Here is a 25224-nt window from a genome sequence, read left to right on the forward strand (position 1 = left end):
ATACACACAATCTAGTAAAGGAATGGGATAATAATATATAAGTATAAAATATATGGATGAGCAGTGACAGAGCGGCTAAGATGCAATAGGTAGTAAAAAATAAACAGTGAAGGATACAGTATACACTATATACATATGAGATGTGTAATGCGAGATATGTAAACCTTCTTAAAGTGGCATTATTAAAGTGACTGGTGTTCTATTTATTAAAATGGCCAATGATGTCAAGTCTGTAGGTAGGCAGCCACTTCTCTGTGCTAGTGATGGCTGCTTAGCAATTTGATGGCCTTGAGATAGAAGCTGTTTTTCAATCTCTCTGTCCCAGCTCTAAAGCACCTGTACTGACTTCGCCTTCTGGATGGAAGATAGCGGGGTGAACAGGCAGTGGCTCGGGTGGTTATTGTCCTTGATGATCTTTTTTGCCTTCCTGTGACATTGGATGTTGTAGGTGTCCTGGAGGGCAGGTAGTTTGCCCCCGTTGATGCATTGTGCAGACCACACCACCCTCTGGAGAGCATTTCGGTTGTGGGCGGTGCAGTTGCCGTACCAGGCGGTGATACAGCCCGACAGGATGCTCTCAATTGTGCACCTGTAAAAGTTAGTGAGGGTTTTCAGTGACAAGCCAAATTTTTTCAGCCTTCTGAGGTTGAAGAGGCGATGTTGCGCCTTCTTCACCACACTGTCTGTGTACGTGGACCATTTCAGTTTGTCGGTGATATGAACACCGAGGAACTTAAAACTTTCCACCTTCTCCACTGCTGTCCTGTCGATGTGGATAGGGGGGTGCTCCCTTTGCTGTTTCCTGAAGTCCACAATAATCTCTTTTGTTATCCTGACATTGAGTGAGAGGTTATTTTCGTGACCCCACACTCTGAGGGCCCTCACCTCCTCCCTGTAGGCTGTCTTGTCGTTGTTGGTAATCAAGCCTACCACTGTTGTGTCATCTGCAAACTTGATGATTGAGTTGGAGACGTGCATAGCCATGCAGTCGTGGGTAAACAGGGAGTACAGGAGGGGGCTGAGAAAGCACCCTAGTGCGGCCCCAGTGTTGAGGATCAGCGAAGTGGAGATGTGTCCTACCGTCACCACCTGGGGGCTGCCCGTCAGGAAGTTGCACAGGGCAGGGTCGAGACCCAGGGTCTCAGGCGTAATGATGAGTTTGGAGGGTACTATGGTGTTGAATGCTGAGCTGTTGTCAATGACCAGCATTCTTACATAGGTATTCCTCTTGTCCAGATGGGATAAGGCAGTGTGCAGTGTGTGGACCTATTGGAGCGGTAAGCAAATTGAAGTGGGTCTAGGGTGACAGTTAGGGAGGCGGTCATATGATCCTTGACTAGTCTCTCAAAGCACTTCATGATGACAGAAGTGAGTGCTGGTTTTCCTTTTTGTAATCTGTGATTGTCTGTAGACCCTGCCACATACGTCTCGTGTTTGAGCCATTGAATTGCGACTCTACTTTGTCTCTATACTGACACTTTGCTTGTTTGATTGCCTTATGAGGGAATAACTACTCTGTTTGTATTCGGTCATATTTCCAGTCGCCTTGCCATGATTGAATGCGGTGGAATGTGCTTTCAGTTTTGTGTGAATGCTGCCATCAATCCATGGATTCTGGTTAGGGAAGGTTTTAATAGTCACAGTGGGTACAACATCTCCTATACACTTCCTTATAAACTCGCTCACCGAGTCAGTGTTACCGTCAATGTTATTATTGAGGCTACCCGGAACATATCCAGTCCACGTGATCGAAACAATCTTGAAGTGTGGAATCCGATTGGTCAGACCAGCGTTGGATAGACCTAAGCATGGGCACTTTCTGTTTAAGTTTCTGCCTATAGGAGGGGAGCAACAAGATGGAGTCATGGTCAGATTTGCCAAAGGGAGGGCGGGGGAGGGCAATGTTTGCATCGTGGAAGTTAGAGTAGCAATGGTCGCGCGTGTTACTTGCTCGTGTACAACAATCAATATGCTGATGGAATTTAGGTAGCCTTGTTCTCAAATTAGCTTTGTTAAAATCCCCAGCTACATTAAATGCAGCCTCAGGATATATGGTTTCCAGTTCGCATAAAGTCCAGTGTAGTTCCTTGATGGCCGTCTTGGTATCCGCTTGCGGGGGGATATACACGGCTGTGATGATAACCAAGGCGTTTTCTTGGGAGATAATACGATCGGCATTTGATTGTGAGGAATTCTATGTCAGGAGAACATAACGACTTGAGTTCCTGTATGTTGTTACAATTACAGCATGAGTCATTAATCATGAAACATACATCCTCGGCCTTCTTCTTACCGGAGAGATGTTTATTCTTGTCGGCGCGATGCACTAAAAATCCCGTTGGCTGTATGGACTCCGACAGCATGTCCCTAGCTAGCCATGTTTCCGTGAAACGAGTATATTACAATCCCGGATATCTCTTTGGAAAGCAACTCTTGGCCAGATTTCGTCGACTTTTGCTAACTAGGGACGGGACATTAGTGAGTAATATACACGAGAGCGGTGGGTGGTGTGCTCGCATCCGAAGCCTCACTAGAAGACTGCTCCGGTACCCTCTCCTCCGGCGTTGTTTTGGGTCGGCCTCTGGAATCAGTTCAAATGCCCTGGGAGGTGCAGACAAAGGATCCACTTTGGGAAAGTCGGATTCCTGGTCATGGTGCTGGTTGTGCTGGTAAATTGACGTTTCTCTGATATCAAATAATTATAATAACACTTACGGTTTTCTGGGCTAACAATGTAATAAATAATACATTTAAAAAACTAAATACTACACATTTTCCTAAGGACTTGAATCGAAGCTGCCATCTCTTTCGGCACCATCTTGTATAGCACTCAAACAATTAACAGAATTATTATTTTTACATTTTTAATTTAACCTATATTTAACTAGGGAAGTCAGTTAAGAACAAATTCTTATTTACAATGACGGCCTACCCGGCCAAACCCTCCCCTAACCCGGACAACACTGGGACAATTGTGTGCCGCTCTATGGGATTCCCAATCACGGCCAGTTGTGATACAGCCTGGGATCTAACCAGGGACTGTAGTGATGCCTCTAGCACTGAGATGCAGTGCCTTAGACCGCACACCACTCGGGAGCTAAAATGAAACATGGCAACTCCAATACAATAACAACCGATACAGTGCCTTCAGAAAGTATTAATACCCCTTGATTTATTCCACATTTTGTTGTGTTACAGCATGAATTGAAAATGGATTAAATAAAAAAAAATCTTCACCCATCTACACACAAGGCCCCAGACTGACAAAGTGAAAACATGTTTTTAGAAATGTATTCATATTTATTGAATATGAAATACCGAAATATCTAATTGACATAAGTACTCAATATTTTGTAGAAGCACCTTTGGCAACGATTACAGTTGTGAGTCTTTCTAGGTAAGTCCCTAAGAGATTTCCACACCTAGATTGTGCACCATTTAACCATTATTCTTTTCAAAATTCATCAAGCAATGTCAAATTGGTTGTTGATCATTGCTAGACAAATATTTTCAGGTCTTTGCCATAGATTTTCAAGTAAATTTAAGTCAAAACGCATAATCAGGAACATTCACTGTCTTCTTGGTAAGTAACTCCAGTGTAGATTTGGCCTTGTGTCTTAAATCAAATAAAATGTTATTTGTGACATGCGCCGAATACAGCACCTTACAGTGAAATGCTTACTTACAAGCCCTTAACAACGAGGTTAAAAAATATTGTCATCATATTGTCAGTTTGAAGGAAGTTGGAGGTAGTTTCGCAAGCCACTGCTAACTAGCGTTAGCACAATGACTGGAAGTCTATGGGTATCTGCTAGCATGAACAACAGATGTAATCTCTTTTTTTTTTTTACCCCTTTTTCTCCCCAATTTCGTGGTATCCAATTGTTAGTAGCTACTATCTTGTCTCATCACTACAACTCGGGAGAGACGAAGGTTGAAAGTCACTCCGATACACAACCCAACCAAGCCGCACTGCTTCTTAACACAGAGTGCATCCAACCCGGAAGTCAACCGCATCAATGTGTTGGAGGAAACACTGCGCACCTGGCAACCTTGGTTAGTGCGCACTGTGCCCGGCCCACCACAGGAGTCACTGGTGCGCGATGAGACAAGGATATCCCTAAGGGCCAAGCCCTCCCTAACCCGGACGACGATAGGCCAATTGTGCATCGTCCCATGGACATCCCGGTACGGCCGGTTACGACAGAGACTGGGCGCGAACCAGTCTCTGCGCCACCCGGGAGGCCACAGATCTCACATGCTAGCAGATACCCATAGACTTCCAGTTATTGTACTAACGCTAGTTAGCATTGGCTCGCAAAACTACCTCCAACTTCCTTCATACTGGGACATAAAAATGGTATCCACAAGTTCATCTGACTTTGAGGAAGTAGATAAAGAGCCTCTTTGCCCAAATCCCAAAATATCCCTTTAATGTGGAGTGAGAGGGAGTCAGTGACGACCATTCAGTGTTCCCTCAGCTTTGGCCAATCCCTTGCATTGAAAGAAGGCATCCTGGCAAGGTTCACGACCCAGGAAGGTCTTCAGCATGTCCCTTCCATCCACAGAACCACCAGCCTCCAGAATCACCCTCCTGTACTCCTTCCCCACCTGATGATAAGATGGGCATACAAAACATGTCAGTCAAACTTCAAGGCTTAAATTTAAGCACATTTTGGGTACATAAGAGTAGAGTATGATAAATGGTGTAATATTACTCACACACAAGGTAGCACTCAAAGATGCTTGCCAATCAAATGGAACTTGAAGGCTTAAATTCTTTATTTATGAAAAGTATAGATGCATACCAATTTTTAAATATGTTAATTCAAGATGAATGGGGAGTGGATTGATTTTGCCACACCTTGGGATTCATGATTCCTTCCTTTTTGAAACGACTGAAGAAGAGGTCCATGGAATAGACCTCACTCCACAGGTAGCCATAGTACTGGCCATCGTAGCCCCCAGCCAAGTGACTAAAACTAGCTGTCATATTTGTACCTGGAGTAAAAAAATAATCATGTTGTATTCTTTGAGAATAATAAATCCTTACGGGAGGAACATTGTTTTAATATTTGAATTGTAATGTACATTCATATTCTAATTAAATGCCATTATATTATCACTGGTGTGAGACCTGGAGTAGCGGGGATCCCCAGGATGTCTTGGCAGTGCTTGGCGAACACCTCGGCAGTGTCGGCATGGGACTTGGTGTGCAGAGACTGGTCCACTTTACTGAGCACTACCTGACGCAGGTTCATCAGACCTGAACAAGACAGTCACATGAGTGGGAGTCTATTGGATGTCAAGTTATTTTAATGGTATTTTAACAAATATTTTGGATTTGAAGGGAACAGAAATGCATGCTACCAAAGTCTATGGATGCTATCCATTTGGAAAGTACTCAGACCCCTTGACTTTTTCCACATTTTGTTACATTACAGCCTTGTTCTAAAATTTATTAAATAGTTTTTTCCCCCATCAATCTACACACAATACCCCACAATGACAAAGCAAAAAGAGGTTTAGATATTTTTGCAAATTTGCAAAAAATAAAAACTGAAATATTCCATTTACATAAGTATTCAGACCCTTTACTCAGTACTTTGTTGATGCACCATTGGCAGCGATTACAGATTCGAGTCTTCTTGGGTATGACGCTACAAGCATGGAACACCTGTATTTGGTGAGTCTCTCCCATTTGTCTCTGCAGATCCTCTCAAGCTTTGTCAGGTTGGATGGTGAGCGTCGCTGCACAGCTATTTTTAAGTCTCTCAAGAGATGTTCGATTGGGTTCAAGTCCAGGCTCTGGCTGTGCCACTCAAGGACATTCAGAGGCTCCTTTCATCTTCCCTTGATCCTGACTAGTCTTCCAGTCCCTGCCGCTGAAAGACATTTCCACAGCATAATGCTGCCAACACCATGCTTCACCATAGGGATTGTGCCAGGTTTCCTCCAGATGTGACGCTTGGCATTCAGGCCAAAGAGCACTCCACCAATCAGGCCTTTATGGTAGAGACGGAAGCCACTTCTCAGTAAAAGGCACATTGAAAGCCCTCTTGGAACTCTCAGACCATGATAAACAAGATTTTTTCAATTTTACCTTTATTTAACTAGGCAAGTCAGTTAAGAGCAAATTCTTATTTTCAATGACAGCCTAGGAACAATGGGTTAACTGCCTGTTCAGGGGCAGAATGACAGTGTGAAGCATGGTGGTGGCAGCATTATTCTGTGGAGATGTTTTTCAGAGGCAGGGACTGGGAGACTAGTCAGGATCAAGGGAAAGATGAAAGGAGCAAAGTACAGAGATCCTTGATGAAAACCTGCTCCAGAGTGCTCAGGACCTCAGACTGGGGCGAAGGTTCACCTTCCAACAGGGCAATGACCCTAAGCACACAGCCAAGATAACGCAGGAGTGGCTTCGGGGCAAGTCTCTGAATGTCCTTGAGTGTCCCAGCCAAAGCTCGGACTTGAACCCGATCGAACAACTCTATAGAGACCTGAAAATAACTGTGCAGCAATGGTATTGTGTGTAAATTAATGAAGCAATACATTTAAAAAAAAACATGTTTGAATAAGGCTGTAACATAACAAAATGTGAAAAAAGTCAAGGGGTCTGAATACCTTCAGAATGCACTGTATATCCAGTAGGATAGATTGAATGGGATAAATATGGGATATGGGATACTCACTTCTTAGTTACCTTATTACAGTGTATGTGTGATCCCTGACCTGTGTTGGCGACTCTGGAGGCGATGAGTTTGTTGAGCAGGTTGTCGGGGATGGGGCTGCCGTCTTTGTAGTGGCGAGACATCCTCCTCAGGGGCTCCTTCTCCCATACCCAGTTCTCCAGCATCTGAGATGGCACCTCCACAAAGTCTGTCTCCACCAGGGTCCCACTGAACTCTGAGAACGTCGTCTAGGGAGGGCCGTGGAGATCATAATACACTGTATCACTTCAGGACCATGCTGGTGATAATTTAGTCGAGGATAGCGTTTTGTGTGCACCCCATGTGTGCTTGACTTCATAATATATGCTACTGCTATGCTACAGAATATCACCCCCCCAGCAGAAAAGCCTACCCTAGAGCAGAGCTCGTGCATGACGTGGCCAAACTCATGGAAGAAGGTCTCCACCTCGTGGTGCTGCAGCAGAGAGGGCCAACCTTTCGTAGGCTTGGTGAAGTTGGCCACCATGGCCGCAACCGGCAGCATACGTTTCCCATCAGGCCCCAGGCAGCCCGGCTGGAGCCCAAAGCAGGCAGCATGACCGTACTTTCCTTCTCTGGAGAGAGGACACAAGGTAAATGACTCAACATCAAGCACAGTGTGAATCACACTCTGAACCTTAAAATTAGCCACAATAGTGTGCTATGGTAGCTTCAACGAGAGCAACTAACCCTGTATCCTACCAGGAGTATAGAACTATAGCCCCGATAGCACCCCACAGTCCTACTGATGTTCATATTTCCCTGGCCTTTCACCTGGGATGCAAGTCCAAGTAGAACCGTCCGATCTCCTCCCCAGTGGCCGTGTCCAGTACAGAGTAGAGGCTGACGTTGTCGTGCCACACGTGGGCGCTGGTTACCCGCTTAAAGTTAAGGCCAAGCAGTTCCTGGTAGATACTGAGCAACCCCTCTGTTACCACCTCCAGAGAGAAGTACTCGATCAGCTTGTCCTTGTCTACAGCAAACTTCACCTGCTCCACCTGGTTCATGTAGTAGGGCAGGTCCCAGGCGTGGATCTGTCCATCGAAGGCCTTTCCCCGCATGGCACAGTCCCTCTTCTTTAGGGCCAGGATATACTTCCTTTCCTTGATTCCCACCGGCTTCAGTTTAGCATAGAACTCATCTGTGAAGTAGGGGACATGTAAAATATAGCAAAATTTAGTGAATGACACCTCACCTCAATTTCAAAAAGGGTTTTTTGTGTTTTTGTTATCAGTGCTAGAGAAGTTAATGAAGCACACAATTTAAATAACAGAGGCAGCTGACTGACCAACATTTTTCGAATCTGACTATTGGTAAGGCATTACCTGTTTGTTACATATCTGAATACTGTGTAATAAAGTTCTACATTGATATTTGTCAGGCATACAGAAAAATGATATAGTACGTTTCCATCTCTGAGGTTATTGTTGAGCAATAAGAGTTTTTGCCATATTGACACACAGTGGGGGGGGTCAAGTTGTTGAGTCAAGTAAGAGTTCATACCTAGAAAGCATGCCACATTGTTGGTATTCTTGGCCATGTTCATCTCAAGCACACAGTTGGCGTGGGTACTGAAACCCAGTAGCTGTGCCACCTTTGACCTCAGCTCAATCAGCTTCTCCAGAATGACTGTGTTTACCTGCAACCAGACAATCGTTTACCTAGAAATAGAGAACTTTCAGGAAGTCTGACACACGTGGTCATAAACACTGTATGTTGACTTTCATGAGAACTCTCTGAACTCTGTCAATAAGTGAACTGGTCTTGAGGATGCCCTGAAAAAGTTGGCTAAACTTATTATAATATTGCATTTTTTAGGGTGCCTTGATTTCTGAAGGAACTGCACCCCTTGGTACCCTTATAATTCCAAACGTTGTTATTGATGCCAAGTGGCAAACCAACATTGCTGATAAAAAAAATAATAAATTGATCAACCAAACAAATAATAAAACAATACATTAATCCATTACACATTTGATTTGTATAACTCTTTAAAAATACATGTGGACCAAGAGCAGGTGGTTTTACCTCCTTACATCTGCTATGGAAAGCAGTCTCCATCTTCCTCCTGGTCTCAGCCATGTGGCACCTCTTCATCAGAGGGTAGTAGTGAGGGTATGCCAAGGATACCTTGTACCGCCTGTCCTCAGTCTTTTCCAGACCATTCAGATAGCTATCCGCTAGGCCACCTTTGAGGTAAAAAGCAGAAGTCAACACCCAAATATTCGAAGAAACATGGTAATGATATATCAAGGATATATTACGACAAGAATACACAGTGCCTTCGGAAAGTTCAGACCCCTTGACTTTCCACATTTTGTTACGCTACAGCCTTATTCTAAAATTGATTAAACTGTTTTTTCCCCCTCATTGATCTTAACTCAAAACCCCATAATTACAAAGCAAAAACAGGTTTTTAGAAATTTTAGCAAATTTATAAAAGAAATCTAAAACAGAAATATTACATTTACATAAGTTGTCAAACCCTTTACTCAGTAGTTTGTTGAAGCCCCGTTGACAGCGATTACAGCCTCGAGTCTTTTTGGTATGACGCTACAAGCTTTGCACACCTGTATTTGGGGAGTTTCTCCCATTCTTCCCTGCAGATCCTCTCAAGCTCTGTCAGGTTGGATGGAGAGCGTTGCTGCACAGCTATTTTTAGGTCTCGCCAGAGATGTTTAACCGGGTTCAAGTCCGGGCTCTGGCTGGGCCACTCAAGGACATTCAGAGACTTGTCCCGAAGCCATTCCTGCATTGTCTTGGCTGTGTGCTTAGGGTCGGAGAACCTTTGCTCCAGTCTGAGGTCCTAAGAGCCCTGTGGCAGGTTATCATCAAGTATCTCTCTGTACTTTGCTCCGGTCATCTTTCCCTCGATCCTGACTAGGCTCCCAGTCCCTGCTGCTCTAGGAAGAGTCTTGGTGATTCCAAACTTCTTCCATTTAATAATGATAGAGGCTACTGTGTCCTTAGGGACCTTCAACGCTGCAGAAATGTTTTGGTACCCTTCCCCAGATCTGTGCCTCGACACAATCCTGTCTCGGAGCTCTACGGACAATTCCTTTGACCTCATGACTTTTTTGCTCATGAGGGTTTTTGCTCTGACATGCACTGTCAACTGTGGGACCTTATACAGACAGGTGTGTGCCTTTCCAAATCATGTCCAATCAATTGAATTTGCCACAGGTGGACTCCAATCAAGTTGTAGAAACATCTCAAGGATGATCAATGGAAACAGGATACACCTGAGCTCAATTTCCAGTCTAATAGCAAAGGGACTGAATACTTATGCAATACTAATGTACATTTCTGTTTCATAATATATACATTTGCAAAAATGTCAAAAAACGTATTTTCGCTTCGTCATTATGGGGTGCTGTGTGTAGATTGATGAGGAAACCATTAATTTAATACATTTTAGAATAAGGCTGTATGATAAGATGTGGAAAAAGTAAAGGGGTCAAGGACAATCATAGATAGTCGTTTCATTTCTTAAAGTGCTGGTGCTGCTTACTTAGTTCATTTTCACTGAATATTAGATACGTGTTTTCCTCATTTAGATTTTGGTTGAAGTCGATTGAGAGTTCATTGATGAGTTTTGACAATCTTTTGACTTCCTAGAGAGAAGAAAATGCCACATTGTTATGAGAACTCTACAATGTCGAAAGTATAGACTGTTTGACTTTCAGTGCTACAAATCACATAACAGCCTCATATCAAATCTTCAAACAAATGTAATGTTGTTTTCAGCACTTAAGCGCCACTGAGGAATCCTTTCCCTTATGTGTATGAAACTCCAAAGTTTGTATTACCTCCTGTATATCCTTTGACAAGTGCAATCCATTCCTCTTCCCTAATGTGATAAGACGGTCTAAGAATCTCTTGGCCTCAGGCGTTAGATTGTCCAGCTGCTTCTCCTGCAAGAAAAAAATCAGACCACTCTCTGAGGATGCACTTGTGCCATGTTGGCAGAACATTTAATATTACCCATATGTCCCATTGATTACCTATGGTGTGATTTATGTGTGTGGTGTGTGTCTGTGTGTGTTGTGTGTGTTTGTGTGGTTCTGTCAGTCCGCCAGGCCTCCACCTGGCAGGGCTTGGAGCGGTCTCCACCGTCACATGTCTGTCGGTACCTTGACTGCTTCCAGGGCCCCAATGACAGTGAGGACTTAATCTGGTCTCTCAATGAAATAGCTGTGGCCATGGATACAACTTCATTACAAAGGGCAATAAATAGTCTGGAGAGAACACTGTCTCATCTCAGTGTTTTGGGAGTACAAACCTCTTCCAGATTATTGATCCAAATCAATTGATTGATTGATTGATTATGAAATAATGTGTCAATGTGTGGATTGACCAGTTCACTATCTATGATATGTGAAAATGATGGTCAGTGGACTAACAGTGTTTTTTAGCGGGATCAAGCCACTTGGCATCAGCTGGTGCCAGACCGTTATCAGGATCAAATTACTGTAGGCTAAATATGAACCAATGGTATCAAATGAGGGCACATTTAGAATGAATGAACTCTCCGTATGCTACGCTACCAACTAGCCAAAGCAAACAATTTAATTACATAACACCTCAAAATGACCTTGAAATAAATATTATTTGCCTCCCTCCATACTTAGTCATAAATGATTTTGGCCATTTGTGTATGTATATATTGTACCTACATTAGTTAGTTAATAGGTAGTTAATTAGTTAGTTGTACCTGCAAGGCAATCACTCTGTGAAACACATCTTCCCTCATACTTGTCTCCACATCAAAGTCAGACAGCTTCTTGTCTGCTTCTGTGCTCGCTGAGCGCACCTCCTTACAAGCAGACACGTATTGGGGAAAATCCAGAACATGGCGCTGTGCTGGGGAACAAATGCAGGCAAGATAAAGGTGGCATATTCAGCTGGTCCAGGGTAGACTATAGAAATACATTATAGATTAGTGGTCCAGGGAAGAAACAAAAAGAGGTTTGAGCTCAAACAACTGGAGCAGAGGTGTTGTCTAAAAATGTGTAATTACTGCATAAAAAAATGTGAAGCGAGAGACATCTCCATATAAAACATTTTTGTTTCAACTGTTTCAACATTAAAAACACATTTGTGACCTTTTAATCAACTAAGATCAGTGTGGCCCAGATCAGACAATAACTTACCTGCATATTCTAATTTGGCATTGGCCAGGGCTTTTAAGGTGTTTTTAATGGACACTTGTTCTACATCCAGAGATCCGATGTCATCGTAGACCTGTTTGATCCTCTGGACCAGGCTCTCTGTCATGTTCTTGATCTGGTCTGGGGTCAGGTCCCATCTCAGGGTGTTCCTGTTGTTGTAGTCTGCTGTGCTAGCTACTGCGACTGCATGGGAACAGTTTTTGGCAGCAGGTAACACCAGCCCATTCTGCAGGGTCATTCTCACACTGGGTTTAGAACCAAACACTCTGGAGAAAATAAAATCATGACAAAAAAACGACAAAATCATGTGCATGACATTCGCAACTTTTTGTACATTTCATATAACCTCAGGGTGATTTAATTCACTTGAAATACTGTACATTCTAGGAAACATACTGCAATGCTAAGAAATACAAGGAAAGATTTATCTTAAACTCTAATCTTCACACACACCCATACTTAAGACTAAATGGCACCAGTCTATATTAAGCAACGATTGCGTTAGGTTAAAACAGTAGTCACCAACCGATCGATCGCGACTGGCATTCATAGTCAATCACCAAATATTTCTGTAGAAAAGCCAACGACAAAGGCTTGCGCTCCTTTTTCTCGTGTTGCGATGTTGGTCGTAGATGCACTTGATTCAGAAGCCCTGTACACCGGTGAGAAAGTGTTCCCATTTGGAAATATTTAATTTGTCTGAAAACACAAAATCAGGCCACCGGGTGGACCGGGAGATCTGTGGCTAAATCGAGTCAAAGTTTGATACCAAAGTTTGATACCAAAGTTTGATACTAGCCTACCTGAGATTTCATGACTTGTAAAACCATGACCAGAGAGAGACTGTCAAAGAATAAAGAAAAGAGTTGCTGTTTTTATGAGTCAGTACATATTTTTATTCAGCACTGTCAAAACTGTTTTTATTCAACATTAGAGGCCATTAATGTTTTTGGCAACAAAACATAAAATGCGCGTCTTCCTACGTCCACTCGCGCTGCAGCTGCAATCAATGAGCAGACAAGTGTATCGATAACCCTGCGTTTTTATTATTATTAGCAGCTCGTCATGTATATTTTAATATCGAGGAATATTTCACTTTCTCTGGTTTTAGGAATAACATGAAGTTGTGCATGAGGCAGATGATGTGCGACTCGAGTTTCGCCATCTGGTTGAAGACGGTGTTCGCTCTCTGGTCAGTCTCACCGGAGGAAAGGAAGGATAGAATAGGGACCGTGAGAGGCGGACCCTCTGCTGCTCTTTCTGTCCCTCCGCTGAGACTAATGCCATGTTCAAAACCACTGGGAATTCGGAAATCCTCTACTTCCGACTTCAATTTTTTATCGAGCTCCGACTTTCCGAGCTGAGATCACTGACGTCGTGATTTGACCTCATCCCCCGTCCCCCTCAGCTGTACCTTGCAAGTGCTACACCAACTGATCTATTTTAATATCAAAGCTTGAGTTTTGATATATATTTTTGGTCTGAGAAGAACAAAGAATAATTGCCAGGCTAGGCATATAGCCAATATGCTGGGATAATGTATTAGGCCTACTAAACAAACCTCATTCCTACAGAACTGTTTTTATTAGGTTAATGTTACATTGTTTAAATCATGTTTGTTTGTTTTTTTTAATCTGAGCGGTAGATCTTGGCTTGCTTTTTGACTGAGAAAGTGACCACTGGGTTAGACGATAGTCTGTAAATACTTAATGTCAGGTGCTATTTGCTTTTATTTAATGGCCTTTAAGACTTTCGCACGATCGTCACTACCACTTGGATACATTTACCCAGATGACTGACAACTGATCCCACAACAGATATTAGTGAAAATGGTTACAGGCCTAGATAACCTTGAGATTATTGTAGGCTATGTCATAAAAAGGCTTTGTTGTGCTTTTGTATTGGCTGTTAAAATAAAATACAAATATATAAAAGCATAACTGAATTAAATGTAGCTTAAGTTGCCATAGGTTACTGTAGCAGTCATTTCAGACAGAAAGGGATAGCAATAGATTGTCTATTCTTGGAATGATCACACACTGCAACAATGTGACATAGCCAATGTTACAGTACACAGAAAAGGTGTCTCTCCTTTTTACCTCAAATGACACAAGGTTATAAAAGCTATGTATGATGAAACACTGTTATTAACTGTTTTAGCTACGCTGTAACTCTATAACGTTGCAGTGCAGTGTGAGAACTTACTGTTAGATTGTCTCTGGGCTGTTCTGTGGGTTTAAGAGAATGTAACATTGCCAATGTACTATACAGTAGTTCTAACACCGTTTTTGTAATATCAAGCACATGTATCCTATCAAGTGTAAGCGCCTACAGCTTCTATATACCCTTGAGTCATTGCGAAACCGATTAAGTAAACAAACAATACATTATTAAAAGGTCATAGGCAAAGCCACGGAACTTGAACCACCCAACAACTCCAATACAGACAAATGCTGTGCATTTTTTTCCTGGCTAACGATGTCCATCCAGCCAACCAGCCGAATTATTTGGCATGACCTCAACAGCAATGAGACGGAAACTTGATATGCGCTCATAAAATTTAAAATGGACTGGCGTACATAAATTACATACTCAATGTCCAACCTTTTAAAAAAAATGGTAACTGGACTTGTAAGGTGTAGTTTTACGGCTTTAGCTTTAACAACAACGAAAGGATGTTATACTCTCCATACATTAAATCTTTATAAGACCTGGAGAGCTCATAGTTATCTTGTTTCATAGCTTGCACGGTATGCCTATAAAAGCCACACATGATTCATGCCTTTGGTTAATTATAGTACCTCCCTTAGCTATGGCAACTAGTAACACAGCAACAACAATAATTAATGTGGAATTAACAAACACGAGCACGACTTTGACAGTAGCCTACCTGCAAGGAGTTCGCCACACTACAATTCTTATCAAAAACATGCCAGCAGCTAGTTCATGCAGTTTTTTGCGTGCAATTCGCAAACCCTCTCTCCTCCAACCTCTGCTGTACTTGACAGCTCCAGCATTGAACTATAATGAGCTTCAGTCGTGCTATTATGAATCGGTTCACTTCCGTTGTGAAATGCGCAGGCGCCGGAGATGCGATCAATCTGACAGAAGTTCTCATGACGCCATAGCGGGGACTGCTGGAAAATATCTCAGGTAGGTGGGCGGGGGCGTCGAATGACATCCCTTGAATCAATGCAATGTTGTTATTTACAATGTTACAGTACTGTATTTAGGATAGAAAAGAGATATCAGCCTGCCTTTATTTTCTCCGGTGAATGGCTGCTTCATTATAGCGATGCTCAGTCATTATTATAGGCTGCAGACTATGGGTAGAGAGGCGCACTGTCGGTGATCATCATGGATGATGATGTATTTGGACACGCTATGTAAATAATCAATATATGTCTGTCATCAACGACTGCTATTTACTTTAGATGATGATGCATTAGGTTGACATTATGAAATCTCAAGTCCCTAGTCGGCATTACATCACATAGCTACACGGCATCACCCCATGTCAACACTACATATTTTGTTATTAGAAGGGACTATGTCAACAGAACAGAGGTTGCCTGTTCTTGAAATGTCAAACAAGCATGATTATGAATTTTAGACTTTTCAAATGTCAACATTGTGAGGTTATTATGCATGGTTGCAAAACTATTGATCACACAAGAGAAAATGAATTGAAATCAAAGTTGTTGTTTTTTTGCCATACATTGATTGTATACTGTCATATTTTATTTCACAGCCATGTCTATCTTATAATATGGGAAAGCATGGGGTCCGTCTCTCCTATGTGCCCCTTGTTGTGTAGGTTATGTGTAATTTATAATGGCACATGTTGCCCCTGGAAAGTTTATGCAGTGCAGTAATTCTATTATTATACAATATCTCACAATCAAAAAATTGAATTAGTAGACAAATAGATATTCAAATACTTATACGTGGAATGTGTTTCACATCAAAACCTTAATTCTGTTGAATGTCGAGCAGCAAGTAACAGTAGTAACTTATTTTGGGAAATCTACAGTGAAGTGAAGAGTTATCAAATGTATGAGTGTATGATGTGTGTATGATACCGAGGGTTTCATGATTACTGAACTGTGTTTTGCTTATACAGAATGGCTTATACACACACAATTTTCCCTTGAGTTGTCTTGGAAACAGACTTGCATCTTTCTGCTGGCAGTAACATACTATATTTGGTGCCATGTATTAACAACTTGGGTCCAACATACCACATTACAGTGACTTGAGATACCATAAGAAAGGGAGTCCAGTAACCATAGAACTGTTCAACTGTCATAAAACAATCATTCATGACACTTCTTTAGTTTGAATGAACTCTGCAGCCTCTTACTGTGTGGTATTATATTCTATTATATTGTATGTATCCCTTACATTTCCTATACTATTCTATTATATTCTATGTGTCCCCAAACTAAATGTTATATTCTATTCCTCTTTATCTCTAAACCTCTCATGCCCAGTTGTTTGAAGTGAAAATGGCAGTGGAGAAGCGCTTGGCATTCTCTATTGTGCAGTTCCTGCGAGATCAAACACACTGTGGTGCTTTGAATTCCGATGAGCAGGAAAGCCTTGAAGGTAGGTCAGTGTGGGATCACTCTCTGTTCACAAAGTTTTTGCTAAAACTGCTTATAAAATACTGCATTCAGCTCTCTCCAATTCAAGGATTTGTAAACACATTTGGACTATAATAACATATGCACTATGTTATCTAATGGACCTATAACCATAATATAAACAGTTCCATTGAATCGAAGCTACTCAGTGTTTACTATTATGCTATTGCAACACTGTTTTTGCCATTGGAGTCGCCATACAATGTTTGGAGACAACCTTCAAGATCAACTCCAGTGACTGTCATCTCGCAGCACCACAACCTCTCACTGAAATATTCCTCAACTCTCTCCTCAAGGTGGGAAGGTTACTCTCTGATTCCCTACCTTGTTTCAAACTCTTTTTTCCCAATCTACAACATTCATCTGTCTGTGTGCAGTTAATCAATCATGCTCAAATCAGTTGTAACCTCGCAAATGCAGTAAACTACAAATGGAAAGGTGTGTATAATGCTTGATTGACAAATGTGACTGCATTTCATTAGAATGACCAGAATAACTTGGTGCTACCAGAGACATCCCCATCACCAGAAGACACAGAAAGGGCAGAACAGTTGAAGAATGAAGGTACTTTGAATATGACACTTTGAATATGACACTTTGAAAAGGTATTGTAGACTTCTGATAAATACACATTGGATAAGTTCAAGTGTACTACAGTTTGTTCCCATAGTGACATTGTTTGGTAATTTTGTAGTAACATTTGTCAGTAGACGTGATCTGGTCATCAGACTGGCATTATCTCAAAGAGCGATACCTCTATTTCATACGCAGGGAACAATCATATGAAAGAGGAGAACTACAGCTTTGCGGTGGAGTGTTACACAAAAGCCATCGATTTAGACCTCCGAAATGCTGTCTACTTCTGTAACAGGTACACACAAGCACTTCTGAAATGGTTCAAGATTTAACACTGTACTCAAATGAGAAATGCAGAACACGTGTAACACCTATATTATATACACTACCGTTCAAAGGTTAGGGGTCACTTAGAAATATCCTTGTTTTTTAAAGAAAATCACTTTTTTTGTTCATTAACATAACATCAAATTGATCAGAAATACAGTTTAGACATTGTTAATGTTGTAAATTACAATTGTAGCTGGAAACAGCAGATTTTTTTATGGAATATCTACATAGGTGTACAGAGGCCCATTATCAGCAACCATCACTCCTGTGTTCCAATGGCACGTTGTGTTACCTAATCCAAGTTTATAATTTTAAAAGGCTAGTTGATCATTAGGAAACCCTTTTGCAATTATGTTAGCACAGCTAAAAACTGTTGTCTGATTAAAGAAGCAATAAAACTGTTCTTCTTTAGACTAGTTGAGTATCTGGAGCATCAGCATTTATGGGTTCAATTACAGGCTCAAAATGGCCAGAAACAAATTACTTTCTTCTGAAACTTGTCAGTCTATTCTTGTTTTGAGAAATTAAGGCTATTCCAGTTGTGCACCGGGGCCTCCCACTCCTCTTTCTATTCTGGTTAGAGACAGTTTGCTCTGTTCTGTGAAGGGAGTAGTACACAGCGTTTTACGAGATATTCAGTTCCTTGGCAATTTCTTGCTTGGGATAGCCTTCATTTCTCAGAACAAGAATAGTCTGACGAGTTTCAAAAGAAAGTTATTTGTTTCTGGCCATTTTGAGCCTGTAATCGAACCCACAAATGCTGATGCTCCAAATACCCAACTAGTCTAAAGAAGGCCAGTTTTATTGCTTCTTTAATCATTACAACATTTTTCAGTTGTGCTAACATAATTGCAAAAGGGTTTTCTAATGGTCAATTTGCCTTTTAAAATTATAAATTTAGGATTAGCTAACACAACGTGCCATTGGAACACAGTAGTGATGGTTGCTGATAATGGGCCTCTGTACGCCTATGTAGATATTCCATAAAAAAACAACCGTTTCCAGCTACAATTTTAATTTACAACATTAACAATGTCTATACTGTATTTGTGATGAATTTGATGCTATATTCATGCACAACATTTTTTGCTTTTCTTTCAAAAACAAGGACATTTCTAAGTGACCTCAAACTTTTGAACAGTAGTGTAAGTATGTCTGAGTCACTATTGTGAACAGTTGGAGTATAACTCTTACAATAGACTTGTTTCATGCATACACAATGCACTCATGATTGCTGTATGTTTGAGCTGAAAGACATGGCACACAACAGCCTCGCATGCCTCTTGTCAGACATACAGTAACTAGACTATTGGCTATAGGAACACCAAGCTGCTGCAGCCTTTGCATGCCGTATTGATCTGAGTCCTAATAAATTAACCAGTGCGTCTGGTTGTGTGGCTGGCTGTTGCTGTTATCATCAACGCAGGGCTGCAGCACACAGTAAACTGGGGAACTACACAGAGGCAACGGGAGACTGTGAAAGGGCCATAGGGATCGACCCTAGCTACAGTAAAGCCTATGGGAGAATGGGGTGAGTTAGACATGGGAGAGGAGTGGAAATGTCTGGTCTTAATTTAGTTTATTATTTTGACAATTTTAAAAACAAGCATACATAAAACTTGAAAAAGGCATACATGTACATGAGTAAAATCACCAAGATAAGACACAAAGTCTGGGACTTATTTCCATTGTGGTCATGTATCTTGTGAGGAATATGACATTGCTTTTTGGGACTGTTTAAGGTGCAATAGCATCTGTTGACTGGTATGGTTTGTATGAGATGATAGAGCAAGAATATGGCTTGAAAATAGTCATTATTTTGCTCAGGAGTTAAACTCACTGCACTGCTCCAATGTCTCTTATTTCATCTTTTCTATAGATTGGCATTGACTGCTATGAATAAGTACCCAGAGGCCATCTCCTACTTTAAGAAAGCCCTGGTTTTAGATCCAGGGAATGACACCTACAAATCCAACCTGAAGATCGCTGAGCAGAAACAAAAAGAGGCATCCAGTCCTGTAAGTAGTGCTGCTGAAGTTTTTTACTCAATTTCACATTGTTAGCATTAACACTGCATGTAATAATGTGTCATTACTCCCCTACAAATACGGTCACTACACCTCCAAGAATATACACTTTATTTACATTTGAACTAAACTTTAAGAAGGATTCTTCATGTGTTACACTTATGTTATATCCCACAGGTATTCAAGTGTATCAAGATGTCCCAGTTGTGTCAACAGCCAGTGTTGGGGAGTAGTGAACTACACGTAGTTCAACTAGGCATTTAATTACATTTTGCATTAGTTTGGTGGTAGTTGAACTAAATTTAACTCTAGGTAGTGTTTTTTAGTAGTTCATTTATTTTTTTTCCATGGAGCAGTGTAAGCAAACCACTGGAACTACACATTACTTTTTTCTTGATTTTTTTTTGTTGTTGAGTGAAGTAGGCAAGAATTTCCTTCTCTTTTTGGCATCAGACATGCCTAATTATTACTTGAAACAAAAAAAATGGTGTTTCATAAGCTAAATTGCACATTCTGTTGACATCTGACTCCAGAGTGAATTGTTCTTGCAATTTGTAGTCTATAACATTTCAGATTTAGTAGTATGGATGTAGTGAACTACTGTTTAAAAGTAACTTTAGTTCAGTAAACTATATTTAGGTAGCTTTAGTGTAGCTTAACTTCTTCCAGTGTGAAGTAATTAGTAGCTTGTTAAACTATATTTTCAGAGTAGCTTCCCCAACACTGTCAACAGCTATATCAGACACGTTTAATATTCCTGCTTTGAGCAGTGGTACAAAATTATATTATATATATGGACAGATTTATCTTGTCAGATTTAACTTAACGAAGCCTTTGAATGTTTTCTTGTTACAGATGGCTACGGGACTGGGATTTGACATGGCCAGCCTTATCAACAACCCTGCCTTCATCAGCATGGTACGACTGAGATTAGTGATGGCCTAGAATAAACAACTGCACACAGCATACCTGGGTGGAAATAGATTTAGTTTACGGTAGGCGGGGGCATGTGTAAACGATGTGAAATGGCTAGCTAGTTAGCAGTGGTGCGCGCTAATAGCGTTTCAATCGGGTGAAGTCACTTGCTCTGAGACCTGAAGGGGAAGTAGTGGTTCCCCAATGGGTAACGATGCTTCGCGGGTGACTGTTGTCTGTGTGCAGAGGGTCCCTGGTTCGAGCCCGGGTAGGGGCGAGGGACGGATGAAAGGTATACTGTTACACATGCACTTTAGGACTATTCCATTGGTTCCATCACAGTGGGCCAGCTAAATCAAGCTTACCTGCAGTATTTGAAAGACAACTAATACTATAGTTGACCCAGGCTTGATGCACATTGCAGTCTCTCCATGGCCAAGGCCATCCCTTGTCTAGACAAATCCTTGACATTGGTTCCTCATACTTATTTAATGAGTGTTTGTGATACTGTTACTAGTGAAGAATGCTTCCTAAAATTGACCCCATGCCTGACACAGTTGGCCTGGTTTTTCACCAATGCCATTGTCAAGGGGCCTGGGGACTTTTAAGGGGCTGATCATGACTGGGTGATAGAACAGTTGGCAGTAGGAATGCCTGCCAGGCAGAGTGCATGTCTTTATAAGCATACCAATACTTAATGGAAGCAGCTGGGCTGAATCCTGAATAGTTTTACTAGACACCTATGACATTGTTGTGCTGCTAAGTAGCCATGCTACTAGAGAATGCATCTCGTTCCTCTTTAACACTGTTAACTGTCTTTTTCACACATTTAAATGGGCATCATGGTGATTTTCTGCTGGCTTTGTGCACGTTCACAGGCCGCCAGTGTGATGCAGAACCAACAAGTGCAACAGCTGTGAGTGTTCTGCATGTTTAAGCAGCATACCCAGGGCTGTGTGGCTCAATAGTGTAAAGCTACATCCTCAACTTTTCCTTAATCTGCACTGATTATGATAAACAACCCCCACTCTCTGAGGGTGTCTCAGAGGTAGTAGCAACAAAACAAAACATTTCCAATTCACACATGCACATGTGCTCACACATGCATAATACACACTTGTGTGAAAATAGGACAAATGTAAGTGCCCACAAAAGTGTTATTATTAAATATATGAAAGACACCCCACTGAAACTATTGAGACACAGCCCATCAAGATGTTTTAGTTTACAAAAATACCCTCCATCCCCCTAATTCATAATGCTGTAATCATTGCTTTAAGTCAGAATTGAGGAATTACTGTTTAATTATGCTCAGATGTTTTTGTTAAAATGGCGTGTGACACGTTTATAACTCTTGGGTTCTCTCTCGTCCTCGCTCTCTCTGTGGGCAGTATGTCAGGGATGATGTCCAATGCGGTCGGGGGTCCAGCAGCAGGAGTTGGAGGACTGTCTGACATCTCCAGCCTGATTGAAGCGTACGTCAGCACCACAGGGTCATGACTGTAACATACACAGGGACTCTCTGCTCCTGACCTTAGGGCTCAAATTACACATTTAAAAAAGCAACAGACAGATCAAGGATTACCTAAAAATAAAGGCTACATTTTGGTCCAACATTTCTTTTGCTCAGAATTGTGAGGGACTCAAAGTAGCATTCTTCATCTATCTGTATGATAATCTACTTGACACAAGGACTACATTAACCTAATATGTAAAGCAGAGAAACCCTAAATGCCAGCTCGGCTGGCCTCTGTTTGCAGTGGTCAGCAGTTTGCCCAGCAGATCCAGCAGCAGAACCCAGAACTGATCGAACAGCTGAGGAACCACATCCGCAGCCGCTCCTTCAGTGGCAGCGCTGAGGAGCACTCGTGATCCACACAGGTCTGTGTACTAGAACACAGAGGTTAGGGCTCACTCTTACAGGGTGCATCTCCATAGTCTAAAGAGGCTTCCTCCCCTTCATGTGCTCTAATGGAATGGTGAAAAGCAACATGGAGATTGCGGTGGATTTGTTTTTACCTGTCCAGTTATATCAATAGCAGAGACCTAACATTTGATTCTACGTGTGCTTTTGTTTTACCAGCAATAGATGGATCAGGATCTGGTTATGAATGACAAACTGTTATTACAATGTTGTTGCACAAGGTGAAAAGGATGTTTGAATAACATGCATATTTCTTCCCTTCAGCGTACATTTCAATAGAGGAAGGGCAACCATATGTCGTGATTACAATCTCTACACCCATTCCTTAAACTCACATCACCGGCAGAGCTGGAATGAAGAGACAGACGGAGATGGGGACGATGGCACTTTACTGGGACTGTATCTTCAGAGAGGAGGGGAGAGATGAGAAACAGTCTACACCTTCTACATACCTAATAAGAAGAGAGAGTATCCAACACATTCTATGTAGATACTCAAACAGGAAATAGAGTATCAACCACATTCTAGACACCCAATTAGTTTCAAAAACATTCCCACCAATCAGGAGAAAGAATATTCAGTTCGAGACCCAATCAGGAGACAGTCTCAACTAATTATTCTAAATATCCAACCCAGTGCACAGCAAATATTTAATCTTTCCTCAATAATGTTCCATTCCAAATGGATTTCTGTGTTTTTCTATAGTGTGTTGTAGTAGCAATGTGTAAACCATTTCCGTGTTCCTATACTTTGGTATATTTTGTTGATCCTTTGGTCCGCACTGATTTCACTGATCCAACAGAATTGTACGTAGGAGAATGCAGGGGTGTATACAGTGAGGTGAAACATTTAGATATAAATTAATATAGCTGATAGGATTCCCTATTCTACAGTACCAGTCAAAAGTTTGGAAACACCTACTTATTCAAGGGTTTTTCTTTATTTTTACTATTTTCTACCTTGTAGAAAAGTAGTGAAGACATCAAAACTATGAAATAACACATATAGTGTAGTAGTAACCAAAACATTGTTAAACAAATACAAATCTATTTTACATTCTTCAAAGTAGCCACCCTTTGCCTTGATGACAGCTTTGCACACTCTTGCCATTCTCTCAACCAACTTCACCTGGAATGCTTTTCCAAAAGTCTAGAAGGAGTTCCCACATATGTTGAGCACTTGTTGGCTGCTATTCCTTCACTCTGCGGTCCAACTCATCCCAAACCATCTCAATTGGGTTGAGGTCAGGTGATTGTGGTGGCCAGGTCATCTGATGCAGCACTCCATCACTCTCGTTCTTGGTCAGATAGCCGTTACACAGCCTGGAGGTGAGTTGGGTCATTATCCTGTTGAAAAACAAATGATAGTCCAACTAAGCCCAAACCAGATGGGATGGCATATCACTGCAGAATGCTGTGGTAGCCGTGCTGGTTAAGTGTGCCTTGAATTCTAAATTACTCTGGGTCTTTCTTTCCTGTGGCGGTCCTCATGAGAGTCAGTTTCATCATAGAGGTTGATGGGTTTTGAGACTGCACTTACTTGAAGAAATGTTCAATGTTCTTGAAATTTTCCAGATTGACTGACCTTCATATCTTGAAATAATGATGGACTGTCATTTCTCTTTGCTTATTTGAGCTGTTCTTGGCATAATATGGACTTGGTCTTTTACCAAATAGGGCTATCTTCTGTATGTCACCCCTACCTTGTCACAACACAACTGATTGGCTAAAACAGATTAAGGAAAGAAATTCCACAAATTAACTTTTAACAACATTCCAGGTGACTACCCCATGAAGCTGGTTGAGAAAACGCAAAGAGTGTGCAAAGCTGTCATCAAGGCAAAGGGTTGCTAATTTGAAGAATCTCAAATATAAAATATATTTTGGTTGGTTACTACATGATTCCATATGTGTTATTTTATAGTTTTGATGTCTTCATTATTATTCTACAATAATAGAACATAGTAAAAATAAAGAAAAATCCTGGAATGAGTAGGTGTGTCCAAACTTTGGACAGGCACTGTACATGACAGGCAATTAGAACTGTATTGTGTATAACAGATCCATCTTCACGTTCTGTAACATTGCTCCTTTCAGAACTGACCCCAGGATTTGACTTAAAATTGCTTTCAGTAATTGTATTGAGTGAAAGGGAGGAAGGAATTAAGGAAGGAATTAAGGAAGGAGAGAAAGAGAGGGAGGGACTAATGACGGACAGAAAGGGAGTTAAGGAAGGAGTGAAAGGGAGGAATGAATTAAGGAAGGAGAGAAATGGAGGAAGGGGTTGTTCAGGAAGGAGTGAAAGGGATAAAGGATGCATCTGTGAAATATTTGAATTGGGAGCACATTCCTTTTTCTCATGACTACATGAGTTACACACGACAGCAGGGTTACATTGTTTCTATCCTATCATGTTCAGACAGTTATTTTTGTACCAAATGATTTGTTATAGTTACTGTTGGATGAAACAAAGACCCTAAGCCTTGATCATGTGGATCTCTATCATTGCTTTGAATAGCAATTATCAGGCTGCTAATTTGAAGATAAAAGAAAGTATGTCCTTGAAAGTATGTATAGTGACCATGTCTGCACCCCCTACCCTCACGCTGTATTTACTAATGATTGGAACCATAGCAAACACACAAATATGTCAATGCCATTTCTCTTTGGATTCTATTTCATTTGACATCACTAAAACAATGTTGATAGTATGGGACTTATTCCGCCTTATTGATTTTGCATGCGGTTCCATCTGATATTTATTGTCAGACACTTAATTGAAGCTAATGAATATTGTGTAAAACAGAGCAGCATAATGTTTGGTCAACAAATATACGTCTAAATAAAATGTCTTAAAATTGATAATTGTTGAGTTCTGAGTCTTGTAGTGAAACCATATAATTAAATCACTTTGGAGACAGATTTG

At 41.2% G+C, this 25224-nt stretch overlaps 2 protein-coding genes across 3 annotated transcripts; one reads left to right on the top strand and one right to left on the bottom strand.

Annotated features, from left to right (window-relative positions):
* Window positions 1–3142: 3142 nt before the first annotated feature.
* nln (neurolysin (metallopeptidase M3 family)) lies at window positions 3143–14955 on the bottom strand. 2 transcript variants are annotated; one of them, XM_021602212.3, is made up of 13 exons: window positions 14772–14955; window positions 11864–12147; window positions 11425–11573; window positions 10520–10624; window positions 10222–10324; window positions 8739–8899; window positions 8214–8349; window positions 7485–7851; window positions 7084–7285; window positions 6733–6919; window positions 5138–5266; window positions 4865–5001; window positions 3143–4611 (listed from the first exon to the last, which is right to left on the bottom strand). In XM_021602212.3, the coding sequence occupies exons 1-13, from the start codon at window positions 14810–14812 to the stop codon at window positions 4453–4455; spliced, it is 2160 nt and encodes a 719-aa protein (XP_021457887.2). In that variant the 5' UTR covers window positions 14813–14955; the 3' UTR covers window positions 3143–4452. The 2 variants fall into 2 exon arrangements, with proteins under 2 accessions (XP_021457887.2, XP_021457886.1); XM_021602211.3 differs by having other exon boundaries at window positions 14857–14940.
* Window positions 14947–25160, top strand: sgtb (small glutamine rich tetratricopeptide repeat co-chaperone beta). The gene is made up of 12 exons (XM_021602216.3): window positions 14947–15034; window positions 16375–16489; window positions 16720–16823; window positions 17010–17091; window positions 17299–17398; window positions 18860–18964; window positions 19313–19451; window positions 20316–20378; window positions 21254–21291; window positions 21767–21850; window positions 22136–22256; window positions 22564–25160. The coding sequence occupies exons 2-11, from the start codon at window positions 16390–16392 to the stop codon at window positions 22245–22247; spliced, it is 927 nt and encodes a 308-aa protein (XP_021457891.1). The 5' UTR covers window positions 14947–15034; window positions 16375–16389; the 3' UTR covers window positions 22248–22256; window positions 22564–25160.
* The last annotated feature ends 64 nt before the right edge of the window (window positions 25161–25224 follow it).

This window comes from Oncorhynchus mykiss, chromosome 5 (genome assembly GCF_057628025.1).
Source record: "Oncorhynchus mykiss isolate SJ-2025 chromosome 5, ASM5762802v1, whole genome shotgun sequence".
Classification (NCBI taxonomy): domain Eukaryota; kingdom Metazoa; phylum Chordata; class Actinopteri; order Salmoniformes; family Salmonidae; genus Oncorhynchus; species Oncorhynchus mykiss.